The 26175-nt window shown below is 46.7% G+C and overlaps 1 protein-coding gene across 1 annotated transcript in view; it reads right to left on the reverse strand.

The window, feature by feature from the left end:
- Positions 1-2693: 2693 nt before the first annotated feature.
- Positions 2694-26175, reverse strand: part of LOC115476290 (translocating chain-associated membrane protein 1-like) — a 50554-nt gene continuing 27072 nt past the window's right edge. Inside the window, 3 exon segments of the mRNA XM_030212579.1 lie at positions 2694-2910; positions 5568-5728; positions 18108-18251. Of these exon segments, the coding sequence (XP_030068439.1) occupies positions 2840-2910; positions 5568-5728; positions 18108-18251 (376 nt within the window). The 3' untranslated portion in view covers positions 2694-2839.

A 26175-nucleotide genomic window follows, 5' to 3' on the forward strand; every position in this document is an offset into this window, starting at 1 on the left:
TAGATTTTTTAATGTTTGCTTGATACATCTGCCTCTAAGTTCTGAGCTCTGGGACAGCTGTTCTTTCCCAATATGCAATGACACAATGACATTATTCATTTGTGTGACCAATTCAAATCCAGCTTGGCAACTGAAAAAAAAAAAAAAAAAAAGCTAACAGGCTTCACACCAAGACAAAAGCCAAAAATTAGCTTATTCAGATTTACTGATAAAAAGGATTTTTTTTTAACACTTAAGGCAGTAGAAGCCCTACCCTCTATATTCTATGCAGTATTCCAAAATCAGACAAGACACTGCCTCCAAAATGTTTCTGCTAAAACTGAAAACCCAATGGTGTTTATGCAAAATAAGTATCTTGGCACTTCACAGTTCAACTGCTCCTGTTCTGGTGCCAGGGTCTGGTACTACAAACTGTTGCATACTGAGATCGTTATCTAAATATTATGAATACAGAAAAAAAAATGATGTCATTAGCTATAAACCAAATTGTTCTAGAGATGGACTGAGTTATTAGTGGATCATCATCAACGATCCAGCAATAGTTATTTTGCTGGTCACTGATCACTAATTCAAACTGCAATCCTGGACCTTGATTTAGGAGCTTCAATAAATGTAATATTGTTATTTTAATTAATGTGCATGGTTAACAGAAAACAGATAAACAACCACAGATTACTCAGTTTATAATCTGATGTACTGTACAAGTATGACAGACCACCTTTAACGCAAAACTCTCAAACAAAGAATGGCCCACTACAATAGCAAAAATGAGGCTTCTTCCTTCTGTTTTAGTAAATACATATATTTTTTCTGTTTACACATATTTTTGCAATGGTAGTGGGTCATTTTTTGTTTGAGGGTTTTGCTCAGATTGACTTCACATCCACTCAGTTTTTGGTTTAGTTGATTCAGACCACCTTTAATGCAACATTCTTTTTAAAGCAGATCCTTACACAATATCCCTACATCCCTGGAAATTACCAGGTTAGCATAAGTGTCATAAGCTCCTGCTGTCTGGTCTATAAAGGCACACATATTTGCACTGTGTGAACTAACCAGCTCTCCTTGTTCTTTTTTTAGTGAATGCTTGTCACTCAACTAAGCCAACTGAATCCTGGTTCTGAATATGGCTACTACCAGGGATGCAGGGGAGTAGTCAAAGGAACTTAAAGTAATGACTTGGCAATAACAAATTAAAGCTATTACCTTTAACTCTTCAAATTGTTTAAATAGACAATAGGGTTTTTAAAAAAGTAACCGACAACATTACTGTAGTACGCTGTAGAGCCAGGCTTCTCAAATCTAGTACACGAGGTCTAGAACCCAGTCTGGTTTTCAGGATTTCCACAATGAATATGTATGAGATATATTTGCATGCAATGGAAGCAGTGAATGCAAATAGACCTAATTCGTATTCATTGTGGAAATCCTGAAAACCAGGTTGGGTTCTGGACCTTGAGAACTGGATACGACGACCCCTACTGTACAGTAATACAGACGACACAGGGGAAAACACTTCTGTTACGCTCATGTAACATATGCTTTTTGGAGTGCTCATTAAGTTATTAAAAAAAACACACAATTCATTTTCTGAAAACCTGAAATAGCTGTCACTTCAAGAGTGATTTTATCAGAGGTTCTCTCCCATTCTACAAATATGGGAAATGAGATTTTTATACACAACCAACAAAAACATAATGGAACAAAGAGAAAACAGGAATATGTAAAATGTCAAAGTCCTTTACAGACAGGGGCGTATCTGAGGTTCGGCGGTAGGGGGGGCAGGGGCTAGAGTGAGGGGGCACATTATAGCTCCCCCCCCCACCGCTGTCAACCCCCCCCACCCGCCGTTAACACTCCCTCCCGCCTACCGCCGTCACCTACCCCGAGGTCCGCTTCCTCCAGCTTTTTAAAATATTGCTTCAGCTGGCGGGGGATCCCAACCCCCCGCCAGCCCAGCCGCGATCTTTAACTTTTTCATCCTCATCGTGCAGCGCACTGTGAAAGCTGCATGCATCTTTAGATCCAGTTGGATGGAGTCTGACGTCGCAGCACGTTGTAACGTCAACGTGCTGCGACATCAGACTCCATCCAACTGGAACTAAGGATGCATGCAGCTTTCACAGCACGACGAGGATGAAGAAGTTAAAGAAGACCGCGGCTGGGCTGGCGGGGGGTTGGGGTCCCCCGCCAGCTGAAGCAATATTTTAAAAAGCCGGAGGAAGCGGACCTCGGGGTAGGTGACGGCGGTAGGCGAGGGAGGGAAGGTTAACGGCGGTAGGGGGGTCCGGGCCAAAATCTGCGGGGGCCCAGGCCCCTGTGGCCCCACGCAGATACGCCCCTGTTTACAGACATATTTTAAATAAATTTCCCAAACTAGCAGTTCAGTTAAGAGTTTCATTTTGGGATCTGAGGGAAGCCATTCAATAACAATTATCGTATCTCATCCTAAGTTATCACCCCTATCCACAGAGGAACCAATTTGCCAACGTTATCAGACACAGGTGATTTCACTACCAGAGCAGCTTTAGACAACTGGTAAATAAAAAATAAATAAAAATTAGGTCAACACTTCAAACAAATAAAACTTGTTCAAATGTTTTTACACATAATTCTTAGACATGCTAAATTATTTTGTCATAAGTATTTCTGTCTGGTTAAGGCAAATGGATTAAAAAAAGCCATAAATGTAGTTCATTGTGCAAAAGGCATTTTATAAAAAAAAAAAAAAAAGAAAATTTTTTTTTTAACAGTTAAGCAGAAAAAAACAGTTTTGGATGTGAGCAAGAATATGATTATAATCAGTCTATCAAAATGTATTCTCTTTTAAACTTGTGTTTCATAAAGCTTTTGATTTTCTTGCTCTGGGCGATGCTCCATCTTCCGATTTCACTGCTCCATTAATATGAGCTGGAATTTAGAAAGGGAGATTTTTTGGGGTAAACTAGAAGACTCAAAGCACATATTTATCAACATCAGGAGAAAAATATCAATAAAAACACTTTGCTAATCTTCTTTATCAGAGAAAAGAGATGTAAGGTCTTACGTTCTTGTATGGTTTTAAAGTTACCTTTCAGGATTCTCACTGTGAAGTCACTGGTACAGTGTCCTGGTCCTGTAAAATGCTGACCAACAGGGGTGGGAGCCCTACTGGCACCAGTATTGTTCATGTGATGTATTTTACAGGACCAGGACACTGTACCAGTGACTTCACAGTGAGAATCCTGAAAGGTAACTTTAAAACCATACAAGAACATAAGACCTTTGAAGTCAGAATGATTGAATATTTTAACACCCAACAGAAAGGACTTAACAAGGATCTGGGGTTCCTAGCCCATTATAAACCATAAAGCTGTATTTCTCTGTTGATCACCCTCCCCTCACCTATCCACATCCATCCTGTTAGAATATCAATGATATGCTTTGATGTCCCCATGCATACCTCCTACCCACCCCCATCCTCCCACCCTGTCAGACTGTCATAGTAATGCTTGAATGTTTTCACTTATATACACTGTCAGCTAGCACATTTGCTTATTTCCGATCTGACGAAGAAGGGCAACCTTCGAAAGCTAATCAAGAAATGTATTACGTTATGTCCAATAAAAAAAAGGTATCATCCAATAAAAAACACTTTGCTGATCCCCAATAACAATAATCCACAGCTATCCACACTCCTTATAAACAAATTGACTTATTAAATGAGGATCAGAAGAGTAAAGAAGCCCGAGAGTAGATCCATGCACAAAACACCTCATAAAAGCTTTATATGTAACACTCTCACAAATTACTGTAATCTCCCTATTCAATAAAAGAACAGCAAAGCCTTACCCACACCAAAGAAACACAAAATGATGTTGACTGAAAAGATCACTTAGGTTCAAACAAAAGCTTTGCTGGTTTTGAAAACTAGGTGGTGGCTTCAGGAGCCTCCTTTTTTCTTCACTTCCCTTGTAAATGTTTGGTTACATTTCAGGAGAAGCAATATATTTTCTTTGAATCTACAGAGCTAGAAAAGGTTTTGCAAGAACATGAGAAATGATTGTGCTGGTTAGTGATTTTGAAGTTTATTGAGCTAGATTGTTAAGAAATTATCTTCTTTAAAATGTTTTCTTAGCTATTTAACTGGTTAATGTTTAGTCATTCTCCTCTTGTGATGTGGGTTAATTGAAAGTTAAATATTCTTGATACTATTGCCTTTCCTATTATAATAAGGTTTTTGCTCTTATTTCCTTTGTTATTATTGGGAAATGTATAGTTTCTAACAGCAAATTAAAAAAAGAAAGAAAGAAAGATGACTTAGTACACCAAGTTTATGCCGCCATTTTACTCCACCATTGTTTCCTCCCTCTCTTACACTGTATGGGCTTCTCTGGGTCTGTTGCAAGCATGCAGGAATACCACTACCAATTCCACTATCAGTATGTTCCAGATATCCAACATTTTACTGGTGAAAATATATTGTTTTCATTCCATTTGAGCCTCCCACTCTGCACTTTACACTAATGCCAATGGGTAACAGATTTACCATGCACTGAACATTACAACATTTTAAGTTAATATAAAAATTGCCTCAACTGGTTTACAGAGGGAACACTAAACTGAACTAGATAAATTCAATCTACATTTGTAGACAAAGTCGTATAAAAAAAAACATATTAACGGAGTTTTTCACAATGTCTCTAGCACCAAAGCAAGTCAACCTTAAGTAGAGAGAAATCATTTTGTATTTGGTTTAATCACTGATTTAATCAATAATATATGTCAGACTATGGTAAATCAATAGATTTTATTTTGATTACTTTAGTGTAGAATTTGATTTTATATTTTAAAACACAAGCAGAATTCAAATTTAGGATCAGGTGTTTCAGAGTTGAATCATCATATTTTCTCTGTTGCTGTGAATAACTGTCATCCTGTGTTTAAGGGCCCCTTTTACCAAGCTGAGGCAAAACGGGGCCCTAGCTAGCGTTGGTGCATGTTTCACGCACTCAGAGGCCCCCTTTTACCGCAGCGGGTAAAAGGGTGGTCTTTCTTTCCTGCAGAAAATGGCCGTGCGGCAAGTAAAGCACTTGCCACGTGGCCATTTCAGGAGGGAGCAAGATTACCGCTGGGTACACCCCGGCACGCTAGGGGATGGGAAGTACCACCAGGCTGTTACAGAAGCCCAGCGGTACTTCCTGTTTAGCGAGTGGTAAGCCCACATTGGACTTACCGCCGCTTAGTAAAAAGGGCCCTAAATGCAAAAAGGTTTCTAATAGTTTTATTAGCAGCTATTTTTCAAATCCCACAGGAATGGCATATCCCTTAGGCTAGTCCAAATCTATCTAAATCTCTCTCAGGAATTTTGCAGAATATCATCAACCACAGTTACTGAAAATCTAAAACAAGATTAGCCGAAAGGCCTACACTCTGCTCTGCCATGCAGGACAGGAGCCAATGTCCCAACTCAAACAAACTTTTGCACACAATGTGTGTTATGCAAACATCTGTAATCTGTTAAAGCACTGGCCATAAAAACTAACAAATAAAACCACACATAAAAACAAACAGTATTTTAGACAGACCTTTACTTGATTCTTTTTTGTACGGTTTACTTTTTGAGTTTGGTAACTTTTTCTTTGGACACTGGTTCTGGATATGCTCTCTCCACTTCTTTAGCTGGAAATTAATGAACTTCCACATCATCCAGGCTTGTGTTAGACAAATTGCAGCTAAGCAACTAATCCTAACATAGAAAAATATTTTGATTAAAAAAGCCATTTCATTACACAAAGTATTATACACACGTAAGGTGAAATAGTCCAATTTTAAAACTATGGCTCAAATGAAAAAGTGAATGATACATACCTGTAGCAGGTGTTCTCCGAGGACAGCAGGCTGATTGTTCTCACGACTGGGTGACGTCCGCGGCAGCCCCCACCAACCGGAAGACGCTTCGCGGGCGGTCCGCACGCAGGGCACGCCCACCGCACATGCGCGGCCGTCTTCCCGCCCGTGCGCGACCGTTCCCGCCAGTTGAATGACAAGCAAAAAGATGAAAACGCAACTCCAAAGGGGAGGAGGGAGGGTAGGTGAGAACAATCAGCCTGCTGTCCTCGGAGAACACCTGCTACAGGTATGTATCATTCACTTTCTCCGAGGACAAGCAGGCTGCTTGTTCTCACAACTGGGGTATCCCTAGCTCTCAGGCTCACTCAAAACAAGAACCCAGGTCAATGGAACCTCGCAACGGCGAGGGTATAACAGAAATTGACCTACGAAGAACAACTAACTGAGAGTGCAGCCTGACCAGAATAAATTCGGGTCCTGGAGGGTGGAGTTGGATTTAAACCCCAAACAGATTCTGCAGCACCAACTGCCTGAACCGACTGTCACGTTGGGTATCCTGCTGGAGGCAGTAATGTGATGTGAATGTGTGGACAGATGACCACGTCGCAGCCTTGCAGATCTCTTCAATAGTGGCTGACTTCAAGTGGGCCACTGACGCTGCCATGGCTCTAACACTATGAGCCGTGACATGACCCTCAAGAGCCAGCCCAGCCTGGGCGTAAGTGAAGGAAATGCAATCTGCTAGCCAATTGGAGATGGTGCGTTTCCCGACAGCGACCCCTAGCCTGTTAGGGTCGAAAGAAACAAACAATTGGGCGGACTGTCTGTGGGGCTGTGTCCGCTCCAAGTAGAAGGCCAATGTGTGCAACTGACGTTCAGCAGGGCGGGTATGCGGTCTGGGAAAGAATGTTGGCAAGACAATTGACTGGTTAAGATGGAACTCCGACACCACCTTTGGCAGGAACTTTGGGTGGGTGCGGAGCACTACTCTGTTGTGATGAAATTTGGTATATGGAGCATGAGCTACAAAGGCTTGAAGCTCACTGACCCTACGAGCTGAAGTAACTGCCACCAAGAAAATGACCTTCCAGGTCAAGTACTTCAGATGGCAGGTATTCAGTGGCTCAAAAGGAGGTTTCATCAGCTGGGTGAGGACGACGTTGAGATCCCATGACACTGTAGGAGGCTTGATAGGGGGCTTTGACAAAAGCAAGCCTCGCATGAATCGAACGACTAAAGGCTCTCCAGAGATGGCTTTACCTTCCACACGATAATGGTAAGCACTAATCGCACTAAGGTGATTCCTTACTGAGTTGGTCTTGAGGCCAGACTCCGATAAGTGCAGAAGGTATTCAAGCAGGTTCTGTGCAGGGCAAGAACGAGGTTCTAGGGCCTTGCTCTCACACCAAACGACAAACCTCCTCCACTTGAAAAAGTAACTCTTTTTAGTGGAATCCTTCCTAGAGGCAAGCAAGACACGGGAGACACCCGCAGACAGACCCAACGCAGTGAAATCTACGCCCTCAACATCCAGGCCGTGAGAGCCAGAGACTGAAGGTTGGGGTGCAGCAACGCTCCGTCGTTCTGCGAAATGAGAGTCGGAAAACACTCCAATCTCCACGATTCTTCGGAGGACAACTCCAGAAGAAGAGGGAACCAGATCTAACGGGGCCAAAAGGGCGCTATCAGAATCATGGTGCCGTGGTCTTGCTTGAGCTTCAGTAAGGTCTTCCCCACCAAAGGTATGGGAGGATAAGCATACAGGAGGCCGGTCCCCCAAAGAAGGAGAAAGGTGTCCGACGCTAGCCTGCCGTGTGCCTGAAGTCTGGAACAGAACCGAGGCAGCTTGTGGTTTGGTCTGAGAGGCGAAAAGGTCCACCGAGGGGGTGCCCCACTCTCGGAAGATCTTGCGTACCACTCTGGAATGAAGCGACCACTCGTGCGGTTGCATGACTCTGCTCAGCCTGTCGGCCAGACTGTTGTTTACACCTGCCAGGTATGTGGCTTGGAGGAGCATGCCGAACTGGCAAGCCCAACGCCACATCCCGACGGCTTCCTGACACAAGGGGCGAGATCCGGTGCCCCCCTGCTTGTTGGTGTAATACATTGCAACCTGATTGTCTGTCCGAATTTGGATAATTTGGCAGGACAGCCGATCTCTGAAAGCCTTCAGTGCGTTCCAGATCGCTCGGAGCTCCAGGAGGTTGATCTGCAGATCCTTTTCCTGGAGGGACCACAGACCCTGGGTGTGGAGCCCATCGACATGAGCTCCCCACCCCAGGCGAGATGCATCCGTCGTCAGCACTTTCGTGGGCTGTGGAATTTGGAATGGACATCCCAGGGTCAAATTGGTCCGAATGGTCCACCAGAGCAGTGAAGTGCGGCAACTGGTGGAGAGGCGGATGACATCCTCTAGATTCCCGGTGGCTTGGAACCACTGGGAAGCTAGGGTCCATTGAGCAGATCTCATGTGAAGACGAGCCATGGGAGTCACATGGACTGTGGAGGCCATATGACCCAGAAGTCTCAACATCTGCCGAGCTGTGACCTGCTGAGACGCTCTGGTCCGCGAAGCCAGGGACAGGAGGTTGTTGGTCCTCGCTTCAGGAAGGAAGGCCTGAGCCGTCTGGGTATTCAGCAGAGCTCCTATGAATTCCAGAGACTGGGTTGGCTGGAGATGGGACTTTGGGTAATTTATCACAAACCCCAGCAGCTCCACGAGTTGAATAGTGCACTGCATGGACCGGAGGGCTCCTGCCTCCGAGGTGTTCTTGACCAGCCAATCGTCGAGATATGGGAACACGTGCACTCCCAGCTTGCGTAGATACGCCGCCACCACCACGAGGCACTTTGTAAACACCCGTGGGGCAGAGGCGAGCCCAAAGGGCAGCACACAATACTGAAAATGCCGTGCGCCCAGGCGGAATCTGAGATACTGTCTGTGAGCTGGCAGTATCGGGATGTGAGTGTATGCGTCCTTTAAATCCAGGGAACATAGCCAATCGTTTTTCTGAATCATTGGCAGAAGGGTGCCCAAGGAAAGCATCCTGAACTTTTCTTTGACCAGGAATTTGTTCAGGCCTCTCAGGTCTAGGATGGGGCGCATCCCCCCGGTTTTCTTTTCCACAAGGAAGTACCTGGAATAGAATCCCTGCCCTTCCTGCCCGGGTGGTACGGGCTCGACCGCATTGGCGATGAGAAGGGCGGAGAGTTCCTCTGCAAGTACCTGCTTGTGATGGGAGCTGAAAGATTGAGCTCCCGGAGGACAATTTGGTGGAAGGGAGGCCAAATTTAGGGCGTATCTGCACCGCACTATTTGGAGAACCCACTGGTCGGAGGTTATGAGAGGCCACCTTTGGTGAAAAAATTTTAACCTCCCTCCAACCGGCAGATCGTCCGGCACGGACACTTTGAGGGCGGCTATGTTCCCGTGGATCCAGTCAAAAGCCCGTCCCCGGCTTTTGCTGTGGAGGCGCAGGGGGCTGCTTAGGCGCACGCTGTTGACGAGAACGAGCGCGCTGGGGCTGTCCCTGTGCCTGTCGAGGCCTTTGGGCCGGCTGGGTGAACCTACGCTTGGCAAAAGCATAAGGCGCAGCCTGCCGGGCCCGGGAAAAACGTCCACCTGCTGAGGTGGATGCTGAAGGCGCCCGGTGGGAGAGCTTGTCGAGGGCGGTTTCCCGCTGATGCAGTTGGTCCACCAGCTGCTCGACCTTCTCGCCAAAAATATTATCCCCCCGGCAAGGGACGTCGGCCAGTCTCTGCTGGGTGCGGTTGTCCAGGTCAGAGGCACGCAGCCATGAGAGCCTGCGCATCACTATACCTTGGGCCGCAGCACGAGATGCCACGTCACAGGTGTCATAGATACCCCTGGACAGGAACTTTCTGCACGCCTTCAGCTGCCTGACCACCTCCTGATAAGGCCTGGACTGCTCCGGCAGGAGCTTATCAACCAGGTCCGCCAGTTGCTTCACAGCGTTCCGCATGTGGATGCTCGTGTAGAGCTGGTAAGATTGGATGCGGGTCACGAGCATGGAAGATTGGTAGGCCTTCCTCCCAAACGAGTCCAGAGTGCGAGACTCCCGCCCCGGGGGCGCCGAGGCGGTATCCCTCGAACTCCGTGCCCTCTTGAGAGCAGAATCCACGACCGCCGAGTCATGGGGCAATTGGGGCCGCATTAACTCTGGGTCCGAGTGGATTCTGTACTGGGACTCTGCTTTCTTGGGAATGGTGGGCTTAGATAATGGTCTCATCTAGTTCCGAAGCAGTGACTCTTTGAGGACATTGTGCAACGGCACCGTGGAGGACTCTCTAGGTGGTGATGGATAGTCGAGGACCTCGAGCATCTCAGCCCTCGGCTCATCCACAGAGACCACGGGGAAGGGAATGCAAATGGACATGTCCCTTACAAAGGAGGCAAAGGAGAGGCTCTCAGGAGGCGAGAGCTTCCTCTCTGGTGAAGGCGTGGGGTCAGAGGGAAGGCCCACAGACTCCTCTGAGGAGAAATATCTGGGGTCCTCCTCTTCCCCCCACGAGGCCTCTTCCTCGGTATCGGACATAAGCTCATGTAGCCGAGTCCTTAACCGGGCCCGGCTCGACGTCGAGGCACCGAGGCCTCGGTGTCGTCGAGCGGTGGACTCCCGCGCCGGCGGGGACGAAGCTCCCTCCATCGACGTCGACTCCACCTGCGTGGCGGTCGAGACCGGCGCCGCAAGCGGCGGCGGTGTCGAAGGCCTCGGCACCGGGCTAGAGCTCGCCGGCGCCACAGTCAACAGTGCCGAGGGCGCAAGCACCCCCGGCGCCGGCACAGCCTGGCGCATCAGCCCTTCCAGGATCCCCGGAAGGATGGCTCGGAGGCACTCGTCCAGGCCTGCTGTCGGGAAAGACGGGGGGGGCCGGTAGAGGTGTCGGTGCCGGAAGCTGCTCGGGTCCAGGAGACTGCACTGAAGTGCTGGGACCCTGACGCGTCGGTACCTCCACTACCGAAGGGCACCTCTCCTCTCGACGTTGACGCTTCGGCGTCGACTCCTCGCCGGCACCGATAGCCGGATGCATCGAAGGCGACCAATGACGGTGCTTCTTTGACTTTTTGCAGTGCCCGTCATCGGCACCAGGTGGAACGGAGGAGGAGGAGGTCGATCCCCCTCGGTTTCGAGGAACCGGGTCAGACAGGGTTCGGTCCCGAGGGCCATGGGCAGAGGGAGTGACCGGGGCCGATTGCGCACGCGGCCTCTCACCCCTACCCTCACCGGAGGACCGGCGGGCCGACGGGACCTGTGCTCCTGGGGTCGATGCCATCGGTGCCGATTTCGCGGACATCGATACCGGTACCGAAGAACCGGCCGTCGATACCGATGCCGTCGAGGTCGACGTCGAGGGGCCGGCGCAAGTTCCAAAAAGACGGTCCCGTAGAACTTGCCTTGCAACCTGAGTCCGTTTCCGGAGACCAAGACACAAAGAGCACGACTTGATATTGTGCTCCGGCCCGAGGCACCAAGCGTGGGTGTCGGTCTGCGAGATAGGCCGGCCGCACCGACCACACTTCTTAAATCCACTCGGGACCTTCGAGGACATCGACGGAAAAATCGCATCGGCGAAATTAAAGTCGTCGATGGTGGCGGTAAATCACACCTCGAAAAATAAATCGACCGCGCGGCCACAAGGCCGCAACGCGATGCCTCCGCTAGAAAACGAGGGGAAAACAAGCGCGTTCACTTTTTTTTTTTGTAACAAGAAAAAGAAAAAAGGGGTCCGGAACGTGCGGGAACCAGAAACAAAAAACAAGAAATTCGCGAAAACACGACGGTTTTTCGGGCTGACAAGAGAAAGCGGACGACGCACGACTCTCTCCAGCGCGGAAAAAACAAGACTGGCGGGAACGGTCGCGCACGGGCGGGAAGACGGCCACGCATGCGCGGTGGGCGTGCCCTGCGTGCGGACCGCCCACGAAGCTTCTTCCGGTTGGTGGGGGCTGCCGCGGACGTCACCCAGTCGTGAGAACAAGCAGCCTGCTTGTCCTCGGAGAATGAGAAACTACCTTCTACAGGGGAAGGGGGTGGGGGGGCAGCAGTGGCGTTCCTAGGGGGGCTGACACCCGGGGCGGATCGCTGATGCGCCCCCCCCCCGGCGAAAGAACCCCCAATCCCCCGGCGAAAGAACCCCCCCCCCCCCGGTGCACGCCGCTGGGGGGGGGGGGGGTGCCACGCGCCTGCCGGCTCTTCGTTTTCATGCTCCCTCTGCCCCGGAACAGGAAGTAACCTGTTCCAGGGCAAAGGGAGCATGAAAATGAAGAGCCGACAGGCGCGCGGCGCCCCCACTGCCCCCCCTTGGTACGCCACTGGGGGGCAGTACACAGTGAAATAGCATCAGAAGAGAAAGACCAATAAAGGTCCCTACAAGAGAATAGCTGCAGCTCCAAAACTCTTCTAAGTCTATCAATTTTTTTATATACCGCCTTCTATTGAAGCACAAATCAAGGCAGTTTACTTATGTAACTATTCAGGTACTTGCACTTTCCCAGATGGGCTCACAATCTAAGTATATTGTACTTGGGGGGCAATGGAGGGCTAAGTGACTTGCCCAGGGTCACACGGAGCTGCAGAGAGAATTGAACCTGGTTCCCCAGGATCTTAATCCACTGCCGACTGTTAGGCAGCAGTGGGAATCAAACCTGGTTCCCCAGGTCCGCATCCCGCTGCACTAACCATTAGGCACTAACTGCACTGATGATCACAAGAAAAAAATTCCAGAGCACGGACTGACCAAACTCCGTGTTTTGCGAGTAGAATACTCCAAATAATACGGTCTTGTGAACAGGTGTGGAGAAGACCAGGTGGCAGTTCTGCAAATACCTTGTAGCCTGTGAGTTCTGAAGCACCATTACTTGCACTATGGGTTCTAGGATTCTCCAGCCCCCATATAGCACAGGATCGCCAGAATGCGGCCATTCAGATTGGGTTCCCTGTCCATTGGTCTACTCATTACCCAGTCACCATACAGAGTCGCTTCACTCTTTGACACTGCTGAGGTCTGGCCTTACCCAGAGAACGATGCTCAGTTCATTCCACAACACTGTCCCCCTGCACTTCCCTTCAGCCAAGCACAAGAGCCAGCAGAATACTTTCCGCACAAGATTTCTAAGACGCTGGACCTCAGTACTACATTCAAGAACTGAAAAACAAGCACGACTTTCAATCAATATTCTTGTGGTGCCCTCACAATGGAAGTCATACCACTCCCAGTACACCAGATCCTACAGGATCTCCAGTTCAACAACTGGCAGACCCTTTATTTTCCATATTTATATCACGCTTTACACCAAAGCGGGTTATGATCAAACATACATTAAAAAACCCAAAACACAATACATCATAGTATTCGCCCCTTCAACATTCCCAATAAAAAAAACAGTTCCATTCCTTCAAGTAACTATTTAAAATCAGTCAGAAATCATCCCTTTACGAAGGCCTTCATAAAATAAGTTTTCAGATACTTCTTAAACTATTGCCTGCTTGCATAGTCTCAAATGTCCTGGACGTTTATTCCACATATCTGCATCAGCAATTGAAAATACTCAGGAGCAAGTATCTTGCAGGAAAACATAATTGTTTTGTAGCGTCCAAATGTAAAGGTAATCCTGATTTATAGAAAGGCATCACATTCAAGAAATATACAGGCACAGTTGCATAAATCCTTTGATGAATCAAAGATAGCACCTTAAAAAAATCACCCTATATTCTACTGGCAGCCAATGAAGACTTTTCAAAATTGGAGTAATGTGATCTGATCTCTGTAACACCCACAGTCATTCGTGCTGCTGCATTCCATAGTAACATAGTAGATGACGGCAGAAAAAGACCTGCACGGTCCATCCAGTCTGCCCACGATAAACTCATATGTGTATACCTTACCTTGATTTGTACCTGTCTTTTTCAGGGCACAGACCGTATAAGTCTGTCCAGCAGTATTTCCTGCCTTCCAACCACCAGTCCCGCCTCCCATCACCAGCTCTGGCACAGACCCTGTATAAGTCTGCCCTCCCCTATCCTCTCAACCACCAACCCCTCTTCCCCCCGCCACCCAATTTCAGCTAAGCTTCTGTGGATCCTTTCCTTCTGCACAGGATTCCTTTATGCCTATACCACGCATGTTTGAATTCCGTTACCGTTTTCATCTCCACCACCTCCCGCGGGAGGGCATTCCAAGCATTCACCACCCTCTCTGTGAAGAAATACTTCCTGACATCTTTCCTGAGTCTGCCCCCCTTCAATCTCATTTCATGTCCTCTCATTCTACCGCCTTCCCATCTCCGGAAAAGATTCGTTTGCGGATTAATACCTTTCAAATATTTGAACGTCTGTATCATATCACCCCTGTTCCTCCTTTCCTCCAGAGTATACTTGTTCAGGTCAGCAAGTCTCTCTTCATACGTCTTGGAACGCAACTCCCATACCATCCTCGTAGCTTTTCTTTGCACCGTTTCAATTCTTTTTACATCCTTCGCAAGGTACGGCCTCCAAAACTGAACACAATACTCCAGGTGGGGCCTCACCAACATCTTATACAGGGGCATTAAAACCTCCTTTCTTCTGCTGGTCACTCCTCTCTCTATACAGCCTAGCAACCTTCTCGCTACGGCCACCGCCTTGTCGCACTGTTTCATCGCCTTCAGGTCCTCAGACCTCTCCCTGTCCGTGTCTATCAGGCTCTCCCCACCTAACACATGTGCCTCCCTTGGATTTCTACTCCCTAAGTGCATCACTTTGCATTTCTTCGCATTTAATTTTAATTGCCAAATGTTAGACCATTCTTCCAGCTTCTTCAGATCTTTTTTCATGTTTTCCACTCCCTCCGGGGTGTCCACTCTGTTGCAAATCTTGGTGTCATCTGCAAAAAGGCAAACTTTACCTTATAGGACTGTGCAGAATCATAACTTCTCACCACTGCCTCAGAGAATAAAACCACAAAGGAACAGATGGTTCACAGTAGGCTCAGGCAGAATTCTTTCTGTTCCTGCCAAGCTCTGATAGAGGGGAGGGGCATTTTTACATAGCTGAAACTGCTATAATTATTGGCAATATCTAGATTTATTTAAAAGGAAAGTTATTAATATCTAGGGCAGTTTTAAAAGTAAAATAAATTGTAAAGTCCTTGAGCAGACACTACCATTTTGGTCCATTCAGCCAGAGAATTCCCTTGATAGCAGCACTTAGCTGACACTTTGGGACTTCCCAGTCACTTCCAGAACTCTAGAATTTAAAAGAAACTACAAAATGTAAAACTATGACACCATTCAGTAGTCTTTGATGCAGCAATTAAGAAGACTAAGTCAAAGTCCCAATTTATGTGTCACCTACAAAGGAGGACAGAAAGTCTACCAGGGTGCCATGCTCACTTTGAAGACTGTAACTCACCAGCTCCAGATACTGTTATAATTCAGCTGCTACAAAAAGAAACTGTTTCACAATCAACCAAGCACATGTACACCATCTCCCTGCTACAAGTTACACTTCAGAAAACCACAAACCATCTCATTTGCTTCACCTACTATTGCTTATTTCTAGGATAAGCAGCATAAAATCTGATTTACTGTTTTGGGATCTTGCCGGGTACCTGTGACCTGGATTGGCCACTGTTGGAAACAGGATGCTGGGCTTGATGGACCTTTGGTCTGTCCCAGTATGGCAACACTTATGTACTTGGGATTCTGAATGGAATCTTGCTACTCTTTGGGGTTCTAAATGGAACGTTGCTACACTTTGAAATTCTGCATGGAATCTTGTTATTCTTTAGAATTCTAGAATCTTGCTACTCTTTGGGGTTCTACATAGAATGTTGCTACTATTTAGGTTTCTGGCAGGTATTTGTGACCTGGATTGGCCACTGTTGGAAACAGGATACTGGGCTTGATAAACCTTTGGTCTGTCCCAGTATGGCAACACTTATGTACTTGGGATTCTGAATGGAATCTTGCTACTCTTTGGGGTTCTAAATGGAACGTTGCTACACTTTGAAATTCTGCATGGAATCTTGTTATTCTTTAGAATTCTAGAATCTTGCTACTCTTTGGGGTTCTACATAGAATGTTGCTACTATTTAGGTTTCTGGCAGGTATTTGTGACCTGGATTGGCCACTGTTGGAAACAGGATACTGGGCTTGATAAACCTTTGGTCTGTCCCAGTATGGCAACACTTATGTACTTGGGATTCTACATGGAATCTTGCTACTCTTTGGGGTTCTAAATGGAACGTTGCTACACTTTGAAATTCTGCATGGAATCTTGTTATTCTTTAGAATTCTAGAATCTTGCTACTCTTTGGGGTTCTACATAGAATGTTGCTACTATTTAGGTTTCTGGCAGGTATTTGTGACCTGGATTGGCCACTGTTGGAAACAGGATACTGGGCTTGATAAACCTTTGGTCTGTCCCGGTATGGCAACACTTATGTACTTGGGATTCTGCATGGAATCTTGCTACTCTTTGGGGTTCTAAATGGAACGTTGCTACACTTTGAAATTCTGCATGGAATCTTGTTATTCTTTAGAATTCTAGAATCTTGCTACTCTTTGGGGTTCTACATAGAATGTTGCTACTATTTAGGTTTCTGGCAGGTATTTGTGACCTGGATTGGCCACTGTTGGAAACAGGATACTGGGCTTGATAAACCTTTGGTCTGTCCCGGTATGGCAACGCTTATGTTCCTATGTTGCACACTGTGTGTGGTTTAGCTTTTTAATGTCACCTTGCCCTTTTTTTTTTTCTGCTACATCTTCTTTTTTTGGTTCTCCTCTGGTTTCCTGAGGTGGTGAAGCGCTTTTTTGTGGAGAGTGAAAAGGAGAGAGATGGGACTTTTGGGAGTGGAGAACTGAAGCTGCAGCAGCAATCTGGAATGTGGGAACCAGGGGCGTATCTGGAATCCGGCGGTAGGGGGGGCCAGAGCCAGAGAGGGGGGGCACATTTTTGCCTCCCTCCCCCCCCGCCGCCTCTCTCCACCCCCTCCCCGCCGTCAACCCTCCCCCGCTGCTTACTTTTGCCAGCCGAGGTCCGACCCGCAATCTCCATATTTCGTCTTCCTCCGTGGCCATGTGCTTCAAGGAAGTTACGCTGCAGCCTGCAGTGCTGATTGGTTGAATCCAGTTCGGCGTCTGACGTCGCTGCGACGTCAGACGTCGAACTGGATTCAACCAATCAGCACTGCAGCGTTACTTCCTTGAAGCACATGGCCACGGAGGAAGACGAAATATGGAGATTGCGGGTCGGACCTCGGCTGGCAAAAGTAAGCAGCGGGGGAGGGTTGACGGCGGGGAGGGGGGCCAGGGCGAAATCTGCGGGGGCCCAGGCGCCTGTGGCCCCACGTAGATACGCCCCTGGTGGGAACGCCCCCACACACCCAGTAAACCAAAAGCCAGTGGTGTACCAAGGGGGGTGGGGGCGGTTGGCCCCGGGTGCATGCCGCTGGGGGGTGCCGCGGCGCGCGCCTATCGGCTGCGAGTTCAAATCGCTACACTAAATTCTCTCGTTCGCTGCAGCTCCCTCCCTCTGCCCTGAAACAGGTTACTTCCTGTTCCAGGGCAGAGGGAGGGAGCTGCAGCGAACGAGAGAATTTAGCGTAGCAATTCAAACTTGCAGCCGACAGGCGCACGCCGCGGCACCCCCCCCCCTAGCGGCGTGCACCCGGGGGGGGGGTCATTTCGCCGGGGGGGGGGGGGGGGGGCGCATCGGCGATCCGCCCCGGGTGTCGTCGAGGCTAGGAATGCCACTGCCAAAAGCAGAGAACTCTCGACACACAAGACCGTCAAATAACATTCCCAAGAATGTTCTCTGCCTGACTCCATCATCCTTGCTGAGAAAACTGTCTCCTTTTCCTCTCATGAGATCACAATTTAGCCACCTCCTCAGTTTGTCTCACACTTGAATCTGTCTACCAACATTTGCCCCTCCCCCCATTTTTTTTTAATCTTACACATTTTTCAGTAGTAGCACATGACAACTTACATTCAGGTACACTAGGCGTTTTCATCCTATCAATTCCCCCATTTCTAGCAGTCTAATTTATTAGTTTTTCTCCTTCATCCAAGTCTATCCCCCCCCCCCCCCCCAACAACCGAGAATAATTCCTGACCTAATTTAAGCAATACATTTGCAATAAGAATTTCACAATATATTAAAAAAAACTGAAAGGGTGACAAACATCCTTATTGCATAACATCCAGCTGCAACCCTGAACAAGTAAAAAAAAAAAAAAATTAAATTCAAGTAAAATACAAAGTTTGTTACCTAACAGTGAGTACATTGAAGTTTCCATCTGCTATGGAAAGCCCTTGATTCTCAGCTCTGGCCAGACCAAATCCAAATGTGAGGACAGATAAAGTAAGGGTTAAAAGCCGAGCCATCACAAATAGCAGAGCCCAAAGAGTAAACCTGTAAAGAACAAAAGGGGTAGAAAATTTCTTGTAAGGCAATATCAACACATGCACATCTGTTTTTCAAATATAAAATTAGCATAATTAGGCCTCTAATTTCATCTTGCAGTATTCTTCATCAGATCCCATACCAGCATCAGATCCTCCACCAGACAAAATGCTCACCTGAAGCAAGTATTCTCAGATGACAGCAGGCCAAGTATTCTCACAGCTGGGTGATGTCATCCGATGGAGCCCGGTGCAGATGCTGACTAGCCAGATTAATGTAGAATTTTCTAGCGACATACCACCGCACATGTGCTGGTGCCTTCCTGCCCGAAGTGCAAGCGCGGGTTACTCAGTCATAGAAAATAGCTAAAGAATACAACTCCAAGGGAAGGTGGGGAGGGTTTGTGAGAATACTTAGCCTGCTTGCCTTGGAGAACAACTGCTACAGGTGAGTAACTTCACTTTCTCCAAGGACAAGCAGACCAGTTGTATTCTCACAGCTGGGAATCCCTAGTTACCAGGCTCATCAAAAGCAATAATTCTAGGATAAATAGGGACTCGACACATTGAAGCCTCAAAGTCAATTAACCTGAAACTATTTACATAATTATTATTATTTATTATTATTTATTGCATTTGTACCCCACATTTTCCCACCTATTTTTGGGCTCAGTGTGGCTTACAATACATTGTATTAATGGAAGTACAATTTGTTACCACTCGATTGTGGTTACATTGTTATGCATTGAGTTTAAGACAGAGTCTACTTATCGTTAAGAGAAAAGTACAATGGAACAAAACAATGGAACAAAGGAAGAACAACGGATACTGATAGGACTATAGAACAATAGCGCGAAAAACTTTCGGGTATAGCATTTTACCTGTAGATTAAGGTTTAAGTATGTTAAAATGAGAGTACAGATGAGAATGTGTTGATGTATTACTAACAGTGTGCGTAGAGTTCATGTGTTTTCATCCTTTCGATAGATATTTTCGAAGAGATGAGTCTTCAATAGTATGCGGAAGTCAGTCAGCTCGTTGGTCGTCTTCAGGTTGCGTGGAAGATTGTTCCAAAATTGCGTGCTCATATAAGAAAAGGTTGATGCGTGCATCACTTTGTATTTTATGCCTTTGCAATTTGGGAAGTGGAGGTTCAGGAAAGTTCGGGATGATCTTTTAGCGTTTCTAGGTGGTAGGTCTATTAAGTCAGACATGTAGGCTGGGGCTTCACCATGAATAATTTTGTGGACTAGTGTGCATACTTTAAAAGTGATGCGTTCCTTGAGTGGGAGCCAGTGTAGCTTCTCTCGTAAGGGTTTTGCGCTTTCGTATTTTGGTTTCCCGAAAATGAGTCTGGCAGCTGTGTTCTGGGCTGTGAAGGTGCAGCCTGGAACCAAAGAAAATTTATCCTTGTGTGTGTGTGTGGGGGGGGGGGGGGGGGAGGAGTTGGATTTGGATTCTAAACACTGAAAAAATTCTTCAGGACTGCCTGTCCGAACCTGCTGTCACTTTCGGTATCCTGCTCAAGGAAATAATGAGATGTAAATGTGTGGACTGATCACTATATCATAGCTTTGCAAGTCTCCTCTATGAAAGCTTACCCTCAAGTGGCCTCTGACATTATGAGCCTTGACATGACCGTCTACAGTCAGCCCAGCCTGGGCATAAGTAAAGGCGATGCAATCTGCTAGCCAAATAGAAATGGTGAGTTTGCCAATGGCTACTCCCATCCAGATTGGATCATAAGAAACAAAAAGCTGGGTGGACTGTCTATGGGATTTAGACTGCTGCAGATAGGCGGCTAAGGCTCACTTGCAATATACAGTATGTAGCACATTTTCGCCAGGATAGGCATGTGGTTTTGGGAAAAATGTAGAATGACTGACTAAAATGGAACTCTGACACTACCTTAGGAAGGAACTTATGGTGCCTGCGGAGTACTACTCTATTGTGGTGAAACTTAGTGTAAGGTAGACCAGCTACTAGAGCCTGAAGCTCACTAACGAGGACAACGTTGTGATCCCATGACACAGCTGGAGATTTACAGGGGGCTTTGAATATAGCAAACCTCTCACGAAGCAAACAGCTAGAGGCTGTACAGAAATGGCCTTATCTCCTACATGGTGATAAGTACTAATTGCACTTAGATGAACTCTTACCGAGTTGGTTTTCAAACCAAACTCAGAGAGGTGCAGGAGGTATTTAAGCAGTTTTTGTGTAAGGCAAGTGAGAGGATTCAAGGTTTTGCCTTCACACCAGATGGCAAATCTCTTCCACTTAAAGTAACACCTCTTAGTGGAGACATTCCTGAAAGCCAGAATGATGCGGGAGATTCCCTCCGGCAAATCTAAGGATTCAAATTGTACGTCCTCAACATCCAAGCTCCACAGATCTCCAGAGGACAACACCAGAAGAGGAGGAAACCAGATCTGCCTCAACCAGTAAGGAGAAATTAGGTCTTACCTGATAACTCTCTTTCCATTAGTCATTCCCACTATTTCCGAACCTGTGGGATAGTTGTATCCATCAACCAGCAGGTGGAGATAGGGAACTGAAAACTGAGCTGAGACATCTCTTAGCATCTAATCCAGCTCCTCCATATTTAAGTAGACAAGCAGTAAAGAGAAACTCAAGAAAACACAACCACCTTGGTTTGATAGAACAGTTAAAGTGGAGAACCGCCATTCAAAACTCAAAATCCTAGATTTCAAATATGTTAACTTTAATAAGATGGGGGATTACCTGAAGAAATAGCTGATGAGCTGTGAGAACGTATGAAAAGTGGAAAGGCAATGGTCCAGGCTGAAAGGAGCTATAAATATGACTAACCTTTATGTAAGGAAAGTAAAAGCAAAAGAAAAAGGAAACTGATATGATTCTCCAAGCAAGTGGCTGAGAAAAAAAAAAAGGCTAAAGACTTGGTGTTCATGAAATACAGAAACGCTCAAGAAAAGGAACACAAGAGAGGAATACCGGATGAATATGAAAGAAGCCAAGAGAGATATATGTCTGGCAAAAGCACAAATGGCTAGAAATGTAAGCAGGAGCGACAAGGATTTTTTTTGAGGTATATTAGTGATAGAATTGAAAAATGAACTTGCAGGACACAAAGGAATCCTGTTCAGAAGGAATGGATCCTCAGGAGCTTAGCCGAGATTGGGTGGCAGAGCTGGTAGTGGGAGGCGGGGCTGGTGGTTGGGAGGCGGGGATAGTGTTAGCCAGACTTGTACGGTCTGTGCCCTGAAGAGGACAGGTACAAATCAAGGTAGGGTATACACAAAAAGTAGCACATATGAGTTTATCTTGATGGACTGTGCAGGTCTTTTTCTGCCGTCATCTACTATGTTACTATTAGTAACATGTAATTTATCTTTAAAATCAAGCACGGCACCGGAAGATTGGAGGGTGGCCAATGTAATGCCAATTTTTTAAAAAGGTTCCAGAGGTGATCCAGGAAAATATAGACCAGTAAGCCTGACATCGGTGCCAGGCAAAATGGTAGAGACTATTATAAAGAACAAAATTACAGAGCATATTCAAAAGCATGGATTAATGAAACAAAGCCAACACGGATTCAGTGAAGGGAAATCTTGTCTCACCAATCTATTACATTTCTTTGAAGGGGTGAACAAACATGTGGATAAAGGCGAGCCAGTCAATATCGTGTATCTGGATTTTCAAAAGGCATTTGACAAAGTACCTCGTGAAAGACTCCAGAGGAAATTGGAGTCATGGGATAGGAGGTAGTGTCCTATTGTGGATTAAAAACTGGTTAAAAGATAGAAAACAGAGAGTAGGGTTAAATGGTCAGTATTCTCAATGGAGAAGGGTAGATAGTGGGGTTCCCCAGGAGTCTGTGCTGGGACCGTTGCTTTTTAACATATTTATAAATGATCTACAGATGGGAGTAACTAGTGAGGTAATTAAATTTGCTGACAACAGAAAGCGATTCAAAGATGTTAAACCGCAAGAGGATTGTGAAAAGTTACAAGAGGATCTTAAAAGGACACCGCAACATCCACCCTACAGTGCTTGGCAAAGGTACGCTGTATGCCTCGTAGAATGAGTCCACAAGGCCTGAAGAGCCTGCTTCCGCGCAAGCAAATAATCTGACGCGATAGTCTCTTTCAGCCATCTAGCAACTGTGGACTTGGAAGCCATGAGGCCAAGCTTCTGTTTATCAAAAAGCACAGTCAGGTCTGTCAAATTTGCAAAATTCATTCATGACTTCCAAATATCTAATGAGGCTCTACACCTTCATGAAAGAATACTGAGCCTCTACATCCTCTCTGAGAAAGGATGGCAGCGCCACAGATTGGTTGAGATGAAATGCCAATACCAACTTTCGGAAGAAAGGAAAGAACCGTGAGCTGGGAGATCCCACCTCCATAAAGTGGAGAAAGGGATCCCAACAAGAGAGAGTCTGAAGCTCCAAAACTGTATGTGCCGACGTCAACAGCCACCAAGATCTTTCAAAAAAGGCCTTCTGCAGTGACTCAAAAGGAGGCTTCTGAAGAGCCCGAAGGACTAAACAAAGGTTTCACTCTGGACATGGTGTACAAAAAGGAAGCCGCAAGTGGCCCATCCCTGCAGGAATTGAACAATATCTGGGTGAGCCGCAAGAGATGTCTTCTGTAGTCGGCCCCTGAAACAGGCCAAAGCTGCAACCTGAACTTTTAGAGAACCCAACACCAATCCTTTCTGAAGACCTGCCTGGAGAAATACTAGAATATGAACGATCTGAGCAGAGAAGGGAGAAAATCCACACTCAAAAAGCCAGCCCTCGAACGTCTTCCATATACCCCTTGCATACGCCATGGACATAAGAGTGTTTCTGAGCCTGAAGCAAGGTAGCAACGACCAAATCAGAATAACCTTTTCGTCTCAGCTGAGCCCTTTCAATGTCCAAGCATGAGACCAAAAGGGCACAAATCCTCCAAAAGCACCGGACCTTACTTTAGTAGGCTGTTTATCTGTGGAAGATGAAGAGGATACCCATTCAGCAGTCGAATCAGGTCCACATACCACAGCTTCCACAGTCAAATCTGGGGCTAAGACAATTATTCAACCCCAGTGCATCAATCCTTTTCAACATGCGGCCAACCGTGGGTCAAGGAAAGAAGATGCGTCTCTGGCCAGGGCTGCAGTAGGGCATCGATCTCAATCAAGCCTGGTTCTTTCCAACGGCTGAAGAACTTGGGCGCTTTGGCATTCCCTTTCATTGCCATCAAGTTCGGAAGTGGAAACCCCATCAGTCCACTATCAATTGAAATCCCTAGCTGGAGAGTTCCCATTGTTTAGGGTCCAAGGAGTATCTGCTGAGCAAGTTCACATCCACATTCCAGGACCCAGCAATGTGAGCTGTCAACAAGCATTGAAGATCTTTCTCCACCAAAGAGGGAGACTACCTCCACTGTCACTGGGCGGCTGTGGGTCCCGCCTTGCTTGTTAATATAAGCCACCGCTGTTGACCGGTCTGAGAAAACTCAGATCAGGGCCCCCACCAGAAAAGAAGCAAAGTTGCTTAAAGCATTCTGCACTGCTCTGGACCATTGAAACTCGTATCCCATCTGAGTGCCCGATGCCAAATGAAACTTGTAATGGGTTCCCCAACCCAACTTGCTGGCATCCATAGACACCGTCTCCCATTATGTCATCGGAAAGGGAGTGCTGACAATCAAATTCCTGGGTGACAACCACAACTGCATACTCTGTCTGACAACCAGCATCCAAGGAAGATGCTCTTACATCTCTGACACTGGAGACCAGCAGCTAAGACACTCCTGTAATGGCTGCATGTGAGCCCTTGCCCATAGCACCACTTCCATCACTGCAGTCACTGACCACAGATCCTATACGTAGTCCCAGACCGTGCCTTGACTGAGACTAATCTGTTGAACCAGCTTCAATATTCTGTGTTCCGTGAGGAAGATCCTCTCCCTTGCTTTATCAAATAGAACACCCAGATACTTCAGCATCAGTTCTTCTCAAAACTGATCATCCAACAACCGGAAGATGGACAACTTTGTCCATCGCTGCCACGCTGTCCGAAAAGGACGACACACAAATGAGCCAGTCATCAAGATACAGGTGAATTCTGATTCCATGGTGCTGAAGGAAGGCAGCCGCCACAGCCATAACCTTGATAAACATTTTGGTGCCAGTCAAAAGCTTGCCCCTTGCTTCAACTGGGAAGCCATCTGGGACTTCTGAGGTCAGGACTGGCGAGGCAGAGAATGCTGGGCCTGGGGGTTCAGGACAGAGCGAGAAGACAATGGAAATGGAAACCTACGCCTTCACCCTCTTCAATCAGCTGAAATAGCCCTTGCTAAAGTCTCCAATGACCTGTTCCTGGCCTGATCCAAAGGTCTCTATTCTTCTATCCTCATCTTTCTTGATCAATCTGCTACTTTTGACACTGTTGATCACCACCTACTCCTTGATACATTGTCCTCACTCTGATTTCAGGGCTCTGTTCTTTCCTGGTTGTTTCTTATCTCTCTCATCACACTTTTAGTGTATACGCTGGCAGATCCTCCCCCGCTTTTATCCCACTATCAGCTGGTGTACCTCAGGGCTCTGTCTTGGGACCTCTTCTTTTCTCCATCTATACTTCTTCCCTTGATGCTCTGATCTAATCCCATGGTTTTCAGTATCACCTTTATGCTGATGACTCCCAGATCTACCTTTCCACATCAGAAGTTTCATCAGGAATCCAGTCCCAAGTACCAGCCTGCCTGTCTGACATTGCTGCCTGGATGGATGTCTCACCGCCATCTGAAACTAAACATGACCAAGACTGAGCTTCTTATCTTTCTCCCTAAACCCACCTCTCCTCTTTCCCCATTCTCTATCATCTTTGAATAACACTCATCCTCCCTGTCTCATCAGCTCGTAACCTTGGTGTGATCTGACTCCTCTCTCTCTCTGCACATATCCAACAGACTACTAAAACCTGTTGTTTCTTTCTCTAATATCACTAAAATTTGACCTTTTCTGAGCACACTACCAAAACCATTATCCACCACCTCTCGTTTAGACTATTGCAACTTGCTTCTCACAGGTCTCCTGCTAAGTCATCTCTCTCCCCTTCAATCTGTTCAAATTTCTGCTGCATGACATATTCAGCCTGTGTCGCAATGCTCATATTATCCCTCTCCTCAAGCCACGTCATTGGCTCCCTATCCGTTTCCGCATACAGATCAAATTCCTCTTATTGACTTACAAGTGCATTCACTCTGGAGCGCCTCAGTACCCTCCACTCCATTCATTGGGTAAATCTCTCTTATCTGCAACCTTCTCCTCCATGGTCAACTGCAGACTCCATTCCTTTTATCTTGCTGCACCATATGCCTGGAATAGACTTCCTGAGCCAGTACGTCAAGCTCCATCTTTGGCCGTCTTCAAATCTAGGCTAAAAGCCCACCTTTTTTATGCTGCTTTTAACTCCTAACCCCTATTCACTTTTACAGTACCCATGTCTGTTTTATCATTCCCACCTTAGTTATTCCCTTATTTGTCCTGATTAGAATGTAGGCTTTTTTGAGCAGGGATTGTCTCTTCATGTTCAAGTGTACAGTGCTGTGTACGTCTAGTAGCACTATAGAAATGATAAGTAGTAGTAATAGCTAGACAGCATCCACAGCAGGCTCTGTTGGATAACGTCACCCACATGTGAAAATACGATGGCCTACTTGTCCTTGGAGAAAGCTTATGTTCACAATAAAAAAAAAAAGTCAGCAAAATTTTGTACGTGCCGTTACTAGGCCAGTGCACTCCCTTCCCGAAACGTGTACATGCACACATATGCACAGCTTAGAGGGAACATTGGCTGGAATCAATTCTACGTCAGGTAAGGTCTTCCATTCCCCCCGTTTGTCTAGGGCTAGGATGCACAAAGTTCACAGCCTTTGACCGGGTGGAAGTGTTTTTTG

This window comes from Microcaecilia unicolor, chromosome 8 (assembly GCF_901765095.1).
Source record: "Microcaecilia unicolor chromosome 8, aMicUni1.1, whole genome shotgun sequence".
Lineage (NCBI taxonomy): Eukaryota > Metazoa > Chordata > Amphibia > Gymnophiona > Siphonopidae > Microcaecilia > Microcaecilia unicolor.